General features: G+C 36.5%; 2 protein-coding genes and 1 long non-coding RNA gene across 5 annotated transcripts in view; 1 reads left to right on the top strand and 2 right to left on the bottom strand.

Annotated features, from left to right (window-relative positions):
• LOC124298837 (probable chitinase 10) overlaps positions 1 to 6,089 on the top strand; it is a 14,314-nt gene extending 8,225 nt beyond the window's left edge. Inside the window, exons 5-17 of the mRNA XM_046751364.1 lie at positions 93 to 272; positions 378 to 501; positions 720 to 1,029; positions 1,119 to 1,357; positions 1,457 to 1,647; positions 1,750 to 1,967; positions 2,062 to 2,216; positions 2,447 to 2,587; positions 2,685 to 2,832; positions 3,124 to 3,309; positions 3,383 to 3,505; positions 3,709 to 3,910; positions 4,185 to 6,089. Of these exons, the coding sequence (XP_046607320.1) occupies positions 93 to 272; positions 378 to 501; positions 720 to 1,029; positions 1,119 to 1,357; positions 1,457 to 1,647; positions 1,750 to 1,967; positions 2,062 to 2,216; positions 2,447 to 2,587; positions 2,685 to 2,832; positions 3,124 to 3,309; positions 3,383 to 3,505; positions 3,709 to 3,910; positions 4,185 to 4,396 (2,429 nt within the window). The 3' untranslated portion in view covers positions 4,397 to 6,089. The remainder of the gene's footprint in view (positions 1 to 92; positions 273 to 377; positions 502 to 719; positions 1,030 to 1,118; positions 1,358 to 1,456; positions 1,648 to 1,749; positions 1,968 to 2,061; positions 2,217 to 2,446; positions 2,588 to 2,684; positions 2,833 to 3,123; positions 3,310 to 3,382; positions 3,506 to 3,708; positions 3,911 to 4,184) is intronic.
• LOC124298844 (uncharacterized) lies at positions 3,381 to 4,272 on the bottom strand. Its single transcript, XR_006906897.1, has 2 exons — positions 4,143 to 4,272; positions 3,381 to 3,571 (listed from the first exon to the last, which is right to left on the bottom strand). It is a non-coding gene; the product is annotated as an uncharacterized LOC124298844 (long non-coding RNA).
• LOC124298836 (kinesin-like protein Klp98A) lies at positions 4,889 to 20,332 on the bottom strand. 3 transcript variants are annotated; one of them, XM_046751361.1, is made up of 16 exons: positions 19,864 to 20,332; positions 19,588 to 19,657; positions 16,668 to 16,778; positions 16,329 to 16,445; positions 15,736 to 15,981; positions 15,385 to 15,554; positions 14,728 to 15,136; positions 14,138 to 14,422; positions 13,409 to 13,819; positions 13,054 to 13,251; positions 10,975 to 11,094; positions 9,897 to 9,998; positions 8,834 to 8,971; positions 7,742 to 8,764; positions 7,214 to 7,486; positions 4,889 to 7,153 (listed from the first exon to the last, which is right to left on the bottom strand). In XM_046751361.1, the coding sequence occupies exons 1-16, from the start codon at positions 19,908 to 19,910 to the stop codon at positions 6,908 to 6,910; spliced, it is 3,966 nt and encodes a 1,321-aa protein (XP_046607317.1). In that variant the 5' UTR covers positions 19,911 to 20,332; the 3' UTR covers positions 4,889 to 6,907. The 3 variants fall into 3 exon arrangements, with proteins under 3 accessions (XP_046607317.1, XP_046607318.1, XP_046607319.1); XM_046751362.1 differs by having other exon boundaries at positions 7,214 to 7,483; XM_046751363.1 differs by lacking the exon at positions 10,975 to 11,094.

The raw sequence follows: 20,332 nt of genomic DNA, 5'->3' as shown, positions 1-20,332 counted from the left end.
CTTGTGCAACTCTGTCTGTGATTCGATTAAAATATACTGTACTTCAATTTTGATTTAAAATTATTTTCAACAACTTTACCATTTGCTTTCAGGCGGTTGGTCTTTCGGCACCCAAAAGTTTAAAGACATGTCATCGTCACGATACGCGCGTCAAACATTCATTTACAGTGTTATACCATATTTGCGTAATCGGAATTTCGACGGTTTGGATATGGATTGGGAGTATCCTATGGGCGGAGATGATAAAAAGAATTTCGTTCTGCTATTGAAAGGTAAGCCAGCGTTGACGTAACATAACAATTCCCAAAAATCCTGATTAGTATATCACACGTTTTATCGAACTCTACAGGACGATGAAAATTTCAATGTCTTTACAGAACTACGCGAGGCTTTCGAGGCAGAAGCACAGGAACGAAAGAAACCGCGCTTATTATTGACGGCTGCGGTGCCGGTTGGACCTGACAACATTAAAGGTGGTTACGACGTTCCAGCGGTTGCCAGGTTGGTAAAAAATATCGTCGAACGATTGTTTAAATGTAACTCCATTTTATGCTTGCCATAAAGATTTTATATTTCACATATACCGAGTGAGATAACTTGTAGCAGAGGAATAGATGAATCCAATATGGTATATGCCCAACCACGCGGTTCTATAAATGCTCTGGCCGTTTCACCCGAGAGAGAACCGTATAAAATAATGAACAACCGTCGGTTTCTAGTTACCTCGATTTTATAAACTTGATGGCGTACGACTTTCACGGAAAGTGGGAAAAGGAGACCGGTCACAACGCACCTCTTTACGCTTCGTCGTTGGATTCGGAATGGCAAAAGCAACTCAGTGTCGACAATGCTGCTGCTATATGGGTTCGCCTTGGAGCTCCGAAGGAAAAATTAATAATCGGTATGCCTACGTACGGTAGGTCCTTCACACTGTCGAATCCTGCGAACTGGAAAGTTCATGCTCCGGCAAGCGGAGGAGGAAAGGCTGGAGAGTACACCAAAGAGTCTGGTTTCATTGCTTACTACGAGGTTTGTTGAAACTCTAACAACTGCCGTAAATTATTGCGAAACACCGCAGAATTGAGCGCCGTTTACTAACGAATTCCGTATATTTTCAGATATGTGAAATGTTGTTGAATGGCGCTGCTTACGTGTGGGATGATGAGATGAAAGTCCCCTATTTGGTTGACGGCGATCAATGGGTGGGTTTCGACGACGAACGTTCGATCAGAAACAAAATGCACTGGCTTAAAGATAAGGGATATGGCGGTGCTATGGTTTGGACGGTAGATATGGACGATTTCAACGGAACCGTTTGTGGCGGGAACGTCAAATACCCTCTGATAAGTGCTATAAGGTATACAATATCTTCAAAATTTTGTATAAAAAAAAAAAAAAAAAAATTAGCATTAAAGTTAATTTGTTTAATTAATTCACACCTGTGCTTACCGTGCAGAGAGGAACTCAGAGGAATGCCACGAGAGAATAACGCGAAGGATGTGAATTGGAGTTTAGTGGCCGCAACCATAACCGAAGAAGTTGTTGAAAAGCCGGAACCGTATAAAATTTCAGCATCGGAACTACTGTCCAAAGTAAAAAAGGTTAACAAGCCCATAGTGCAATCAGCGAACAGTGTGGCAAAACGTGGTAAGTGCGTTAATCGACTGGAAACTCGAATCGTCGGTATTGGGCAATGAACAGTGACATTTGAGAATTGCGCAAAAACTATAAACTTTCGTTTTATTCCAGAAAGAGAACCCTTCACGATCTGCTATCTCACTAACTGGTCGTACAAAAGACCAGGATCTGGAAAGTTCCTGCCTGAAGATATCGATCCTACTCTCTGTTCTCACGTCATCTACGCGTTTGCTACCTTGAAGGATCATTTGTTGACCGAGGGCAGCGACAAGGACGCTGATATGTACGAACGTTTGATAGCTCTGAGAGAAAAAAATCCCGACATAAAGGTATAATGTTAATTTTCTTGGACATGGAAATGAATTTATTAGATGAGCATGAAAGTAAAGAGTGCCATAACTCACGTGAATAATCTCGTTCCAGATACTTCTTGCAATCGGTGGATGGGCGTTCGGTTCAACCCCGTTCAAAGAACTGACAAGCAATATGTTCAGGATGAACCAATTCGTCTACGAAGCGATAGATTTCCTCAGGGAATATAAATTCGATGGTCTGGACGTTGACTGGGAATATCCACGGTGAGTACGAAGTACTACACATAACGTGTACTGCTACTGGTCATAAAAATACTTGACATGTAAGATATATTTTACGAAAAATTCTGAGATCCATCTACGCTTTATCAATAAATATTCAACTCAAAGAAAGCATGCACTCTGAGAAAACTGAAGGGATGTTCTATTCGCGCATACCTCTACGTGTAGTTTTTGTCAAGGACAAGCCAATGAGTGTAATTTGCACGTTTTAGTGGCGCCGATGACCGTTCTGCGTACGTGAATCTTCTGAAGGAATTGAGGGTTGCATTCGAAGGAGAAGCCACGAGTTCGGGACAACCGAAATTATTACTGTCTGCAGCGGTGCCTGCTAGTTTCGAAGCTATTGCTGCCGGGTAATTACTAGATTTTTTAAGAAATGTGCTCTCAAGTAAAAGCTTCTCTTTTTGCACTGCTTTTAGCAACTGTTGTTCACGATTCGTTCGTTTTCAGGTACGATGTACCAGAGATATCGAAGTACTTGGACTTCATAAACGTGATGACATACGACTTCCATGGTCAGTGGGAAAGACAAGTTGGTCACAACAGCCCGCTGTATCCGCTGGAAAGCGCAACCAGTTATCAAAAGAAATTGACTGTGGTAAGATACTGTGATTTCAACCGTCATTAAACAACTTTAATTTCACTATTAATTATTATTAAGTGATGAGGAAATTATCTCTCAGTATCAAAGAAAGCATTGGATCTTGTTGTCATTGTCCAACTAATTATTGCAGTCAATGATTACAAAATAATTTGCATCGTACGGTTTGTCGCGCGAACAGGGTTGACTTCATTCACACTGGTCAATTACAAATTTTAAATCTCATCTCTTTTTTTCTTTTTAATATCTGTATAATTCAATATTAACGTTGTAATTACGTGTTTACAGGACTACAGTGCTCGTGAATGGGTGAAGCAAGGTGCGCCGAAAGAAAAATTGATGATAGGAATGCCGACCTACGGTCGATCCTTCAAATTGGTTGACAACGAGAAATTTGACATCGGCGCACCAGCTTCAGAAGGTGGAACCGCTGGAAAATTCACGAACGAGTCTGGATTTTTGTCGTATTACGAGGTAAGCTTTGAAACACCCAAATTTTTTCATACCTTTAACGGCAGTCCCATAATTATCGTACGTTCCTTTTTAGGTGTGCTCATTCCTCAATGAAGACAATACTACTTTAGTTTGGGATAGCGAACAGCAGGTTCCTTTCGCGTACAGAGACGATCAATGGGTTGGATTTGACGACGAGCGGAGTTTGATGAACAAGGTGAATTCAAAGTCATGAAAAATTATCTCATCGCCTGCAGGCGACGCTGTGTTCATCACAATGTATCTTGTGGGATAATTGAAAATATTAAAGTACTTTCGTGTCCTTGTATAAATGACGCGATACATTTTCTGGGTTTCCACTTTCACACAAGTCTTTAATTTCAATTTTTAATCACATTTTCCAAACGAAAATCATTCCAGATGAGTTGGCTAAAAGAAGAAGGCTTCGGTGGAATCATGATATGGTCTGTCGATATGGATGACTTCAAAGGAACATGTGGAACTGGCAAATACCCGCTGATCAAAGCGATGAAAAAAGAACTTTTGGATTACTCTGTTAAACTGGAATATGACGGTCCGTACGAAAGTTTTTCGAAGAGTGGAAAATACACAACCAAGGATCGTGAGTTTCCCATTCTCCCAATTCATTCTTGCTAATATTTCCCGTGCCAAATTAGTGATTGATTATAAAAGTACACTGGAAGTGATGTTATTGATGCCATTCAGAGTAAACATCTTTTATAAGGTCCATGAAACTAGAAGGGATAGTCTCATCAGTTCGTACGACCATTTCCAATAAAAATTATACGATACAATCTATGAAAGTTATAATATGCGTAAGAATGGTTCGTTACCGATTTACGTAACTGAGCATCATGTGTAACCGCTTGTTACAGCAAATGAAGTGGTTTGCGACTCAGAGGACAACCACATCTCATACCACTCTGACAAAAATGATTGCACAAGGTACTACATGTGCGAAGGTGAACGAAAGCACCACATGCCATGTCCAGTAAATCTGGTCTTCAACCCTAACGAGAATGTGTGTGATTGGCCAGAGAACGTTGAAGGATGTCTACAGCATACACAAGCCCCACCTGCAGCTTAAAGCTCATTATTAATATTATACTATGTATAGATTAAACGGAAGACACCAAGTGGTAAATAAATTTCTATTTCTACATGACTTATTACCAATAGCCTCTATCGCAACTTTTTCCAGGCATATACAATTCACATACTCACTTACGCGCTATCCCAGGACGCATTTTTATTTAGGATACGGGACCATGAACCTCGAAGTAACAAAAGTTTCAACGTTGCAGAGAATTCTCAGAAAAAGCCTATTGGCGGTCAGATTGAAATTCATTAATTAATCACTCCTACCGAACTCTTGATATCGAAAATCATTTAATTCGGCCTCTTTGAAGTCAGTACCGCTTCCTTGTGTTCAATTATAAATCACTATGAACACTGTATCGGTTCATCAATCATCCATTGCCTTCAGAGTCCCGCTCCACGTGCGACGGAGATAGTAAAGTCATCCTCGTCATCTAGACCATAAATTATTCTCCCGATTCGGCTTCTTTTTGCCAGTTTCTACACTTCCGGCTCAAATACTGCATCGGTTCATTGACGAGGAGACATCCTCTTGAATTGAAATTAAATATTTAAAACTCATTTCGATTTTGACTAATTATTACTCTATCATATTGTTGTCTCAAAATAATTGGATTCGTAAAAAATTGGAAATGATTTGCTTAAATATATTGAAATAAAATAAAAAATATTTACTGCATGCCTGAATAATTACATGTAAGATGTATAATACAAAATTTCAATAATGAGTTAAGAAATAAATAAAACGAGGATCAATTTGGTATCCGATGTATCTTACTTTTACAAAGCATAACTTCTTTTTATTATGTTTTTCTTCTGTCACAGTATATACCTAATATATATATATATATATATATATTACATATCCGCATTGGTATATATTGTCTTCCTTGCATTTTACACCGATAGTTTACTTTAAATGTATAGTAGATCGTTATTTAAGATTAAGTGTAGCATATTTTATTATTATAAGTCAACATTTGTAATAAAATAATATATATACATATATAATACTGAAAACAATTCATATTATTATACGATGACCATTTTTGTGGAATTAATTGTCGAGTAGAATGCTTTCTATCCCAAGCTATATTCCCGTCATTCGGTGTATTATTAAGAAATCACAATAACTTTTATTTCTATCTACGTCGGCGCTGATTATTACAAGTGTAATGTTGATGCGCAACAGCTGAATTATGCACTTTTGATTGAAATTCTATGTTCGATATGTAAAATGAAACGTCTCCAGTGGGACATTGGTAATATGCAACGTAATATCACTCTTTATAAATTATTCAAAAAATTTAACACCCAATCCCACAGAGGCACTCCTCAGTAAGCTACGATACTGTTGTTGTTGTTGTTGTTGTTATTATTATTATTATTATTATTATTATTATTATTTAGCGCTTCAATTATAGAGCCGTTTTCATTATTTCATAATTAATCACAATCATTATTATAATGATAAATCTGGTCAGAGCTGTTGGGGATATTCGTCAACTCATAGACATAGGATATGAGTTCCAGTCACGAAGTACAACAAAATTATCTAATTGAAAGGTAAAAGGAGAAACGAAGCATCAAAAAATCATTACCACATTATAACGGATTTTTCCAGACCAAAATGACTGGTAATTTTGGTTCTCATACTTTTGCACGCGTTTAGAAACTGAAAACAGGCGAGAAAAAAGAATTTGCCCGCCTATCGTGTAGGCATTATTTTTAATTTAACTCCACTGAAGACAAACGATTAACGATAAGTTTGCAGTGATAATGATATCATAAATTCAGGTACATGAAACAACCACACGCACAACCCGAAAAGTTATAAGTACAAGATGACGAATAAATTGAGGTCGTATTGAAATCAATTAAACATTTGCAAAGATTATTTTAGCACGAATAAAAATCAATTATGCAGAGCTTTGGTTAACAAATTTCAAAAGACTATTCTCGCAAGACAAAGTGCAGACATGGTCATGATTAAGACAGAATTACTCTCCCTGGGGAATGAAATTTTGGTGCACCTGAATTCGCGTGGTGCAAAAAACAGTTATAAATTGGGACTGGCTCGTATTTATAAATTTAAGTATTGACATTTTTTGGCATTTGAAACTGGCCCATTTCGAATAATTATAACTTTGCTGGACACGTACCTTTTATTGTCAACTCGTTTAGATAGATTTATTCATTTTATGTAGAGGTGAGGCATAAACTAAACATCAATTCTATTCAATCTATTTCAATATTATTAATAAATCAAAGAGGTTTCACCAAATGCGTTATGTTAAAATCCACAGTGGCGCCATTGATTAGTTATATAATATTAACAAATAACAAAAACAAAATTGTCGAACTAGAGCTTAAAAATTTCACTATGCAATTCACGTTCATCACCGTTGAATTCTCCGATGCAAGACATTAAGATATATATGTATAGGCTGTCAAATCTAAGCTGTCGAAAATTAATAATTCACAATTAAAGCAGAACTTACTAGCTGGTACCATATTTGCTGCTCTCGAAGGTTCCTCGTCGGAAAAACACGCTAAATTCTAGGAGAGACTGCTTGTCTATCTGACTCAGATCTGTATTGTATTTGTAGAGAGGCTGGCAAAGAGGCAATTCGGCACAAGCCTGTATCAAGCGGCGAAGATAGACCTCGAGTTGTTTTCGCCGTTGACGAGCAATTGCTTCAGATTTCTTGAAAAATTGACGTGGGGGGAACGGTATCGTTCCAATCTAGAAAAATTATGAGAATGTAACAATATGACACAGGATTTTCAAAGCGAAATCCCTTACTTTAGCACCATATTTTTGGCGCATCATAATGTTGAGCTCTCTGAACCGCCTGTATCGTCTCAACAATGTCCAGCTGTCGTCCCTAGCTGCAACCCGTACCTCGTATTCGTAATGACTGGAAGCACCAGCACCACGTACAATGTATGACGGAACGCTCACGATCATGTTAATCACGTTCTCATTTTCGCTTTCACTGGCAATCAGCGATGGTAATGACCTCGTTATCGTCAACGAGTAAGGACTGCTTAAGTGATCCGAACGGTCTCGACTCTGCTGGAACATGTTTCGTTTTTATCAGAATTGAAGGCAGAATAATGGATAACAATTTAAGATTAGTTGAAAACTGAATTGAATTTGAATCCAACCAATGCTAAACGTTTTATGTTCTAAATAATAGCGAGAGCTTTTACACTAATAGAATAATCAAAATAATATCAGTCTTCTCCTGTTTTGTGGGATTCGCCGTTAAATCTGAACATGATCCAGCATACAAAGTTATATGGATATTGCATTCTTCAATTTATTTACCGTGAGATATACAGAGGTGTAAGTCTGGCTTGGAGAATTTCGCATGAGTGTTGGCTGCTGGGATATTTCCGAAACAGAACTTTGCTGTGATTGGAAGTCGTTAAAATTTGAGAAAGAATTTTTGTCTGTGAGGTTCGAATTCTGACCAAAGTTATCCTGCGAATCGACGACTCGCATATAAGGATCCTGATCGATAGCAGGGATTCTTTTTTCAGTTCTACCTGCGTCGTGATTTGACGGCTTCTTTTCAATCAACAAAGCTTCCAGCTCGATTTGCTGCTTCTGTAATTCCTGTAAAACGCCGATCTGACGATTAAGATCCTCTTTGCACGGAGCATTAATTTCCAACAATCTCATAATAATCATTTTTTGACGAGCAATCCTCTGCTGCAGTCTCCTCAGCGTTTGATGCTGCGGAGATTCATGGTTTGTGAGACTCTCAGTCGAGGCGCTTTCACTCAGTAAATTGTTATCTTTCTTATCGTTGCACTCAAAAGTATCCTGAACTTTTTCATCGAGTAAGTGTTCGTCTTCTTTCATTGATTTCTTCACATCTTCTTGCACAACTTTTTCACTGTGTTCAATATCTGGGCTTGGGTCAGGCCCAGTGCTTGTACCTGGACCACAGTCTTCTTTGGCAGTAACATACTCGGATTTTGTCTTATTCTCAGCTTCTTCGTTTTGTTCTTCATCCTCCCTAAAGCCTTTCAGAAACTCTGGAGAGTCTGCTGCCGCTGTGTGAAACGTGTCCGTCGTTTCTACGGAAAGCGGCGGGTCGTAATTGTACAGCAGGTTTACCGCTGACGCTATCTTCAATTTCCGGTTGCACTCGTCTTGCAAGGACTTCAAATCGGACTGGGACGTCACGTCCTCACCGTTCAACGAATCATTGCAAGAAGAAGATGGACCGACCCGTTTCAAATCCAACGAAAGACTCTGTTTCCTATTCATAATTTCTTGTAATTGCTCTTGAGTCCGTTTTGCCAGTAACAGTTTCTTCTCGCTGACTTCACCACGTTCCAGCTAAAATCGATCATGATGAACATTACGAGCATATTGTAGGTTCTAGCATACCGGATAGGTCACACTTACATCCAGGTTCAAAATCTTTTGATGCTCGTCTGCCACATCAAACAACTCAACGTCAATTGAATCGACCTTTCTTCTGTGCTCGTTCAGAGACTTCACTTTGTCTTGTAGCTCGTTTTCTAAGGCGGTTAATTCTTTTCTCTGCAAAAGTAAAGTATACTTGTTTCTTACAGTCTCGTTACAATTGGGCGTCATTCATTTTTATAATGACGGTTGACAACAAAATATCATTATTTGTAGTTTAAGCATTCTGAAAGTATATTTGAATAATTTTTGTGATTATTTCAATACATAAAACAATCATTTCTGAGTTACCAAATGATAACAGAATAGTGGTTGAAAAAATCATGGTACTTGAAAGATTTTTAACTTCCTGTGTCGTTGTATCAGAGAAAATAGGTAGTTATTGTAATCACACCGAAAATAAAAAGTTGAGCTTTCACTGGATCTCAGCGTTTCAAGGTCTATAGCATCAAGTGTCATTATTTTCGTGCGTGCGTATGTGCGTGTACACTGTACATGCCATCAATTTTGTTATCCGACGATATTTCGGAAACTATTTGCCGAATTTGAATGTTTATGATCTCAATCGACGCGAGTTTCCAAACTTGGAACGGGTTAGTTTTAGCTTTAATCGGTTTAGTACTTTTCGAACTATTTAAATAACCAAATTATAAAAAATAAAATAAAAATGATATCTTGAGAATGAATGAATAGATTAAAATGAAAACAGATACCACAAGGTTTGTTGGGGTCGCCGATCACGAATATAAAGCTAGATTTCAAAATTTAAATTAGGCGCATTCAATATGCCGAAAAAAACTAAAAACATTTGGATTTTGATGTAAATTATTACTTGAAGGTTTTCTGAGTTGCTGATCACGAATTTGACATTGGCCTTTCAAAGTTCGAATGAGATGATTACATTATTACTATCATTGTTGTTATTATCGTTGTTTTTATTATCATTATTATTTCAGCTCGAAACTTGTTTGAAGACGGGAAGTTCATAAGCTAGCACATCGTCAGCCCAAAGCGCTTGGTAATGATGAATTCTTGGACTTACGTGATTATTGACTAGCTCTCGCACAGCATGGGCAGAATCGGCATCATTAAGACTAGACCAAGATTCAGGCGTACTAATATCACTGCTGACCCCATCACCTGTCTGCAAATTATTATACAATACATTACAGACGCTAATGATGGATCACTCGTTTACTTTAATACTGAGGAGTCATATTGAAAGGGACAGGAACTGAATCAAATTCCGTATTCGAAACCAGACAATACCAATAAGGTTTCTCGTTAATCGTGAATTCAGTACTCAATAAACCAGTTCTATCGTTGATGTGCATTTTGCATGTGTTATTTTTGTGAATATCTAAGGCTGGGTAATTTCGAAGTAGCTATCAACACTCAAAATTCTAATCAATAGCTATAAAATAATCGATCACAGATGGCGAATTGCTTACCCGTAGAGTCTGTGGGTAGATACTTGCACTGTTGAGTTAAAAGAATGAAAAAAGTGTACTTTACGCCATATCCTAAAGTGTGAAGGTCAATTTTTTGTTATCAAAATATATTAAAATGCAAAGACTAGACCGTATGAATATTGAAAAAATCATATTCACAACTATCATAGAAAAGGTTTTGAAAACGGGAAAGTACTCTTGCCACGGTTAATTAATAATAATTAATAATAATTACTGCCTACACCCACCATACCTGATAGGGTATGTCCCCAGAAGCCACTTTCCGGCTTGTAAGGAACAAGGGAAAGGATGGATCAGTAACCGTCATTATGCGGCTGCAGCCGGCTTACGATGTTCAATAGAATTATTCCGGTAGTTTAATGACTTTAATTAGTTATGCAGATGTTCGAATTGCGAACTTATACATAAGCATAATTATTGACGAATAAAATCCAAGGGAAAAACATTTACGTTTCGGGTTCATTTTCACAAGTATGGGGCACAATTTTGCAGTCCGAAAAATCTTTAAAATTATCGAAATGCAATTATACGTAACAATGAATAAAGTTACAGATAAACTAATGAGTGAAATTCTCTATCATAATACATTCAAAAAGAAGCAATACAAGAAAAAATAGATATTATAAATTAAAAAAAATTTACGCTTACCTTTTTTTGCTGTCTATCGTTTGATACGCGATTTTGCGTGTGCATGAACTCGTCGAATTGGCGCTGTTTAGACTGAAGAATCGTTCGCAGAGAGCTGACTTCCCTACAAACACTTTCTACCTAGCCACACACATACACATCACTCCGTTAACAAAAAATTAATTGAAATAAAATATTATGAATGCAGAGTTTGAAATGTAAAAAATGAAAATCATATCATTTTTATCGCTTATATAATAGAACTAAATGCTTGTCGCACTGTACTTTATAACCAAATTATGTAATTAAGGCATGCGTTCTTTGAGGGCAGGCAAATCCAAATTTCATATCTTCAGCTAACACGTGGATTCCGAGTTTGTCAGGTTTCCCCAATCATCATTAAGCCAGATATGCTCAACCTTTAGCTATTACATTTTGGAAAAATGACTTGACCCATCTGTAGATGAGATTTTACCATGTAATTATTAATTTGTTACAAAATAAGTGTTTGCAGTCTGGAACTGGAATTTGAGATTTTTTTAACTCTAGAATATTTGTCGTTTATAAAAGAATTTGTATTCCATTTACCTACAGTTTTAAAGCATACCACGAGTACAATTGAACACAAAAATATTTAATGCATAAAGTATGAAGATCGTCGTGCAATATTTTTAGTCTGATATTGTGTGAAAATTAATAAAATAATTCAACGAAAGTGAATTAACGATTCATTATTCACGCAATTAATACGCATACACACAAACATCAAATTTCCAAAGTTCGAATTACTAAATAGAATAAGACATTCAACTCTTACAGATTTGATTACGATAATTACTGCAGATTTCAATTTTTTAATTGCAGTGGGAGCCGCAACGAATCGAACTTACAGCAAAAACAATTTTTTCTAAATTTTCTACCTTTTATTTCATTAACGTATCTTGGTTTGATAAACTCATAGTTCGAGCCTTTGCAATTTTCGTTACGCCTCCCTCAATTCAGACAAAGTAACGCTGTAGAGATAAAGTATACATTACCTGCATTTTAGTCGAAGTGTTAAAAACTTTCCCAAAAACCAGGCTTGTTAATTATGGTGTAATTTATAATCAATCGAAACAGTTAAATGTTGACTCACAAAGATATTGGATAAATGAAAAAGACTTTAATAACCAAGTGGGTTTGTTAATAAGAACGTTATAGCAAACAATTCATGAATATTAATTCAGTTAGCAGAAAGGTATTGCAAATTTTTGTTTTGTATCTTTTTTTTTTGTGTTACATAGTTTACAGAAGATGGAATGCCAATTTTTGAGAAAGATTTATTAAACAATAGTAAAACAACAACAGTTTTCTTGCATAACAAACCCATATAGATATCCTATACATGTATACTATTCTATTACTTTTATACATATAAATATAGTAACTACATATCGAAAAATTTTTACACAGTTAAAACTTTTGTATAGAATAACAATCCTGGAATTGCTACATCACCGTTCTCCTCTCCAGCAACGTAACTGCTAATACTTTACGTTTCTTTTTTTTTTTACTTATCTTCCAAAATTTTATGTACAAAGAGGCACGAGCATACAGCTAACTGTCCAACAGTGCTGTTTTAAATAAATGCCTGAATTGAATAATAATCTGAAATGCATTTAATTACACGCCGGTTTTTCAGGTCGATTCTACATTATCATTATAAGCCCTAAGATTGTTTAAACTTTTTTAACCTTGTGAAATATAAATATAAAAATAAACCTGCCCATTACCTACCATTTGTGCGCGTTAATTTGCATTTTCGTTCACATTACATGATTTCAAGTTAGACCGTTGAACTTTTTTAGTCAATGATTAAAACTTCTGTACTACAGCATCTTGCTTTGTAAGAAAAAATTAATTTACTGCACCACTTTCCGGTTTAAATATACTAAGTTCAATTCATACAAAACAAGGCATTAACGACAGTCACATATCCAATGGACAAACATGTGAATAAATAATAATATTTCCAGACAAACAAATAAGAAAACAAACAGCGATGAATATAAAATAGAACTGATTTTTTGCAGATATTATATCTGTGTTAGGATCACTTACTTGAGTCATTTCATCTCGTCGTTCCTGTTCCAGCGCATTCCGCCTAGACCTTAAATCTTGCTGTCGTGCTTCAAGCTGCGCAAGAGCTTCAGCCCATTCTCTCCACTGCGCACCCCATTCTCTCTCCAGCTCTCGTTGTGCTCCTTCTAAAGCTTCTCTTCGAGCTGCCCATCTCTCTTCTCTTTCTTCTTGCTCTCGCTAATGAAGAAACAAGATGTTATGGAGTCAAACAAACGTGAGACCAAAAAAATGCCAAAAAATGGAATACGCAACCCTTCGATCGTCAACTTTGAAGAAATGAACCTAATACGCAAATCTTTTAATGTAAAAACTAAGTTAAAAATTAAGTTTCTACCTTGAAGTCTTCCTTTTCTTTGAGAAGAAGAGCCTTCTGATGCTCCAGTTCTTCTATAGCCCTAAGGTCCTCGCTCGAATTAAGGAGATTGTCATTCGAAGACGAAGTGTGGAGGTCAGAAACGCTCCAACTGAGAAGAGACAGTCTGGAAAGATTGACTACCGATTGTAAATTGCCATTTCCAATTCCACCTTCTTTTCTAAGCTTTGCAGCCTCTGCTGGATCGTTATAACGGAACATGTTATTTCGTCCGAGAAGTATTATGCACCCCTGCGATAACCTCGTTGCTTTGTCAACCTGTGCTGTATTTATCCAACAATGGGCTGAGAGCGGATGAAGTGTCGCAATTCCCTCATTCAATTCCACCACACAGTGTTCAGGTTCAACGTCAATGCCTGATAAGACTATATCCTATCAACCATACAACAATATTTTGGTCAAGCCATGTCAAAAACTTTATGGGATATGATAATACTAGACCAAACTAGATGGGGCTATATTTTAATAAGTAGGGAAACATTTTATTCCACATAAAATCAGCCAGATCAGGGTTCTCTAAGCCTTTTTGCAACTCAAAAGTACCTTATTCTTTCAATCATTTTCATCAACACATTCATATAACTTTTTTTTCCAAAAATACTTATGTATTCCAGTTGCTGTAAACAAAATGTAGACTTTTTTATTTGCCTTTTTTCCCACTCTGATCGGAAGCAATTCAATTCACACTACCTGAGGCGTCGTGGCATCCTCGGTGCCGATCAAGGTTTTTCCTTCTTTTAAGTGATAGAGAGTGACTCCAGTGCTCAGTAAATCATCGTCTATCCCAACGAGATGTGGCATTTCAGAATCAAGAACAACGCCAACTCCACTTTTGCGAAGACCCAAAGCTCGCTGTTCCTGCAGGATCAATTGAGTTTCTCGCCATTTTTCAGCCCATTCTTCAGTTAGCACCTTTTCTTGTTCTTGTTTTTCATGAATTTGCGCAAGTAACACTTGCGGCGGTCTTTCCACGCTCTGCTGACAAAAACATTCAATTATTAAGAGGATTCGTTAAAAAATGACGAGTTTAGGATATTCTGAATTATCATGTGCGAATTTAATTATTGCTTTTATGTTTCTGCATAAAATCCTGTGAATGGTTTACATGGAAAGAGGATACTATATGCTAATATGCAAAGAGTTTTGTATAAACAGGTTTGAAATAATATTTAAGAAATGTTAGTTTGTTTTGGCTTGACTTTAGAGTATTCCTTTTCATATTTCTCATTAAAGAATACAAAAATTAATGCATTAATTGAGTAAGAATTAATAATTCTCACCGCATCTTTGTCAATAAGAGATTTGAGCTTCTGTATTTCCTCCCTGAGTTCCCTGATCAGTTTGACATTGGCATCTTCATTAATTGTAGGTTTGTTGATGATATTCTTTGCTCGGTTTGCATATCGAAGAGTACTAAGCGTCTCGCCGTAGTTGCAATCCGCTGGACTGACAGCAGCGATCATGATTGTCTTAGAATTACCGCCCAAAGAGTCCTTCAGTAACCAAGTTAACACACTGTCTCGATACGGAATGAAGATGTTGCGCTTAGAATTAGAGTCACTCGAACACGAGCTCGAACTGACTTCGGCTAAGGCCGATATCACTGAGCCCAGTGTTACCAAGGATTTGTTTATGTGAGCACCTTCTTTCAGACGCTGACCCGTTGCTCCCGTAGCATCCGCCCTCTCGCTAATCATTTGAATAGACAACATTTTGAGTTGGTTTTTTAAATATGTTATAAGGAAATGTAATGGATAAGTTTTACGCTTGTTTTGTGCTGTTATTTGTACAAGAGGAAAACTTTTTTACAATAATTGTCGATTGTAAGCAAGTATAATATTAGTAACACATTTAGATCACCTACAATTTTTTTGTGCGCAACGGGTTATGTGTAGAGATACATATCAATGCTGTGAACGTGTAGGAAAATATATTACCTTCCAGCCAAGTCTACCAGATGCACTTTTGAAACTGTTTCTGATGGCATATTGCCGGAGAAACCAGCCTGAACAAATGTTATAGTAAATATTGCGTGACTCCGACTACTGACATCGTTCATATTTGTGCTTGCTGTGGTTCTGTGTGTATTTCCTCTGACCATACACTCCTGAAAAATATAAATCATAAATCATGTAAATATAAATTTTATTCTTCACAAATTTACTGCGTGCAATATATTTGCTATTGCATAATTGGGGGAATTACAATGATATTTTAGTAAATCAATCAGCAATATTTTAGTGAAAAATCGTTCGCTTTCTAAGAAACAATAAAGTTTGATTGATTACCTGAATATCAGAGTAGTCGTACACCAGATGATTGGACAGGTCTTGTACGTAAGGCCCGCGTTTTGGGTGTTCTCGCACCCTTAAAGAATGCGACTGAGATTGTTCGGGCCTCAACAAGTCTCTTACTCTCTCATTATGAATTTCCAAAAAAGATACCTCTGTTCTGTACGAAGCACCACTTTCTTTCCCCGCCGCCATTCGTGCGAACAAAGTCTTACAGATCCGAGGTATAAGGCCTTGAGATTCCTGTGCAAAATAATTGAAAAACCAAGTTATCAGAATTTCTGCTGAGGAAAAAATATACGTATTTTTCTGTTTTCTTCTCTTTCTAATATTTTAAGCCTCCACGAAAAAATGAAAACTTTCAAACCCAAAAATATATAGTCAATTTTTGGATCGCTCATTGGGATTTTAATTACTTCAACAACACTTCAAGAACTGTGCACCCAAGATAAATTTCTTACAAAGAAATAATATCGCGATTGCCAAAAATTGATGGATTCGATCCAACCAGGGAGGATGAATTTAGGTTGCATACAATTTCCAGTGGAATTAGATTTATGTGAATATAAAATATGAATTGGCGCATTTACCGGAGTACCCATCATTGTAAATGTTTTTCCAGATCCCGTTTGACCATAGGCGAAAACACAGGCATTGTAGCCTGAGAAGGCACTTTCTATCACGTCGGTACCCAGATCATAGAAAACCTGAAATTATTTGCATGAAATATACATGATTAAGTTATGTTTGGTAATCAATTTGGCAGGTTCACTTCTCCTTCGTTAATCAATTCACCAGTCTTCAGTCACACATTACTGAACAAGTAACTGACATGTCTGGCATTATAGCAATATCGTTTTATCAACTTTTTAAAATAAACAGGCAAGCTACAACGTCATAGTTTTTTTTTTATCACAGATGCCTCATACCTCTTCCTGTGAAGCGTAGTTTTCATCCTCGCTGTCATACGACCAGTAGGAATGATCAAATGTAAAGTCCTTGTATTTTTCTCCATCTATGTCTCTGCCAGTGCCTGGAGGCTAGAGAAATTATTCACCATATAAGCCGCTGAATAATTATTAATAACATCAATGGATAATACTAACAACAAAGCATATCACAGAACGTTTCGTAAAAGAAAATGGCACTAAAAAAAATTGCTAAACTCAAAACCAAAACGGATTTATGTACTAAACTTAATTAACGAAAGTACAAGTGCTATAGCTTCGAAACCATGTAAATAGAACAAAGTATTTTTAATTTTGCATCAGTTGAATTCGATACATGAGTTTTCGTATTTGAAATGAGTCAGGTGATCAATTCATGTGCGCGACGAATGATATTATTGTTATTATTATTATATTTATTATTGTTGTTATTATTATTATTGTCATTATTTATTTTTAAATCTTAACTTGGCAACATAGCGATTTTCGTATTTAATATATGACACGCGATCGTACATGGATTGGCGTGGTACATTATTAATCTCGTACTTGTTTCTTATCGCGATTAGATTCATTAGGTATTAAATTAATTATATATGCAAATATTCCGATCGCTTTGTCGAATTTATATAATTAACGACACTTTGTTGTAGCATCCGATCAGGAATACAAAACGGAGAGAATTTGTAATAATATAATAACTCACTCTCTGTACACGTGATTAGACGAGAAATCGTCAATACTAGAAAAGCAACACGATAACTAAGTATTACGAAAGAATGGAGATGAATCAATTCTCAAGTAAATTTAAATTCGATGCTGGATTAGGATGAAAAAAAAGAACAACACAGAATGTAGCTTGTCATATCTAAAGAGAACTGACAAAAAATTAATAAAATAAAATTGGCTTAATTCCCCAAAGTTTATATATATATATACACAAATTCTGAAAGGTGGTGAAAATGTGCAAGCATATGAAAAATTTGCTGTTTCGAAAGGAGACACATTCGGTGATTTCTGACAGAATGCTCACCTAGATTTTTCATTTGAATGACATTCGTTACGGTTTATCGTAGTCCGTTGCATTATTGCAGGAATACGCGATATCAGAGTGACTAATTCGCGGGATCTTTAACTTCCATGTCATTATTATCGTCACTTTCATCGCCCGAATAAACGCGCTAACAGATTTTACCGCACGGGTCAAAGTGATTTGCGTCAAGAGTATAATCATAGGACACGAAGTTCGACTGGATAGCCGCGAATGAATTAAAATAGCAAACTTCGCAAGCATTATCAAATGACAATCGTCTTATCACCACGAAATGTTACGTCTTTAATACTAGGATCTGAATTTTCGTCCGTATCGTGGATAATTTATGAAGTCATTGTAAAAAATTGCACATGCAACACACCAGCTGCTGCGTTAATGCAGCGCGGTATTCGCTGCTCTCCCCGGGTGGCTGTGTGTTGTGCATTTACATGAACTCAATCATTTTACCTTTATTATAACGACTTTCTCTTTAAACGGAGCTGATCTTTCCGATGGTATGCAAGATCGTCATTTTTCTATCGTTTTTTGTTTTCAAGATTGTGTTGTGTAACTGTAGTATAGCTATACAGTACACAACAAACTATACGGTTATTATATAGAGAAAATCCATTGCAAGTTAGACTTAGTCCATCGATAACACAACTCTACATAAAAATTTTTTGTCCGTTTCCTAAAATTTATTTTATGATTTTTCTTTTCATTATGCTCCAAAATAAAGGAAAAATACCCATATTCCATATAAAGTTTGCTTTTGTAGTAGTTTTGATAATAATACATTCTTTTAAGTTATCGTAGACATATTAAACAGTTCTGGTACATTTAAAAATACCGCCAAAAAAAAAAAAAGGTTGGAATAGTTTTAAAGCAGTAGCCTCTGGATTTTTAGGGAATAACGAACATGAAAATTACCAAGATCTAGTTGAAAGTATGTTAAAAAAAACTTTATAACCATGGGTTGCAGAATGTCTCTAAAAGTACATATGCTGCATGCTCATTTAGATAAATTTGACAACAACATGGAGGCGTGCTCAGAAGTACAAGGAGAACGTTTTCATCAAGATATTATGAACTTCGAACAACGTTATCAGGACCAATACAACGAAAATATGATGTGTGACTACATTTGGTGTTCAGTGAAAACAGTACTTATGAACATGGAAGAAAAAGTAATAGGGTTCCCTTTCACACTTTTTTCCACTATTTTGTAATTTGATATGATAGTAAAAGTTGATACAAATTACATATAAATATGTTTGTTTCGAGTTATCAATAAATAAAAATTTTAACTATGGATTTTCTAAAATACACTTCAACCGTTCTCCTGGATAGAAAAGCAAACTTTTTCAGGGCATATATATATTTTTCATCCAATTATCGATAAATCTATCGCAATTTCATACCCTCTTATCAAAGTCAAAATTCGTGTTGACCTGTGTAATAATTATACAGCCGATAGACCGACTTGGTCCATTTTCCGTGCGCGTGCATAAGTATTAATTTGTATATTAAAATAATCTTTATCGGTCGTCGCGCAATGATTATGCAATTCATTTTCGCGCACGATATATGTATGTATATGTGAGGCATAGCCTGCGGCGTGTAAATGTGAAGGGAATAGTTGAAACGAATGAAAATAAAAACATAAAAATAGGATCAAGTCGGAGTAGAAAAACTATAATTGTCGTACATGCGACGCAACAGCGCATAAATGACTTGTACTCATAACCAACGTCGATTGTTTAGATCATGTGGTTCGGCATAGATATATGTATACTACATTCGCTACCGCAATGTCGAAACGATTTTTAACTGACGAATACGAGTACATATGTATTTGTATTTGTTTACCTTGGTATTAAATATCCTCGTTCGCTTTCCATCCATTTGGATAATCAACTTGGCATTCATAGCCAATTCTCTGGAATAGCAAAACAAACGAAAGTCGGATTAATTTGGATATTATTCAAAACCATCACCTCTATAAATATAATAATATAAAAATGCATCGAAAGTGTGAAGCTTGATAAATAGAGCACTGTGTAGATGTGGACCTATAGCAAGTTGTACCGTAGTATGGTTAAATTTTCGACAACATATATTAAATGAATCAGCTGTGAAAATCACCTCTTGTTAAAAGGCCGAACCCTGACAGCCACGCGCACCGATGCCATGTCAAAAGCTGTATTGTCGTCGTCTACGGTTCGGGTTAAGGTTTACTATTTAAAATGAACATCGACCTGCGATGCAGTTCCGTAATTATACTCTATACACTATGACGCGATACGGCTACTCGATCCTTTATTCTCGTCTGTTAATCGCTGCGGACTCCGGCTGACGCTGTTACTGCACCGCGCCTCAGCCATTGTCCAAGATTGTTCGTCGTCGTTCTTTCGGACACGGCGACAGTGCCGATGAGAATTGGACGATGAAAAAGTAAAAAAAGCAGGACAACAAATGAAGCAAAACAACACGCAAGCGGGCACCGCGCATGCGCCAAAACCTCCGCCTGTCAAATCCGACTGTTCCGCACTCCGGCAGCCTGCACTTGTCGCGGAAACACGCGAGTGGCGAACAGAGCGAACTGGAGTGAACA

This window comes from Neodiprion virginianus, chromosome 2 (assembly GCF_021901495.1).
Source record: "Neodiprion virginianus isolate iyNeoVirg1 chromosome 2, iyNeoVirg1.1, whole genome shotgun sequence".
NCBI lineage: Eukaryota > Metazoa > Arthropoda > Insecta > Hymenoptera > Diprionidae > Neodiprion > Neodiprion virginianus.
This window is presented reverse-complemented; position numbering and strand designations above follow the sequence as displayed.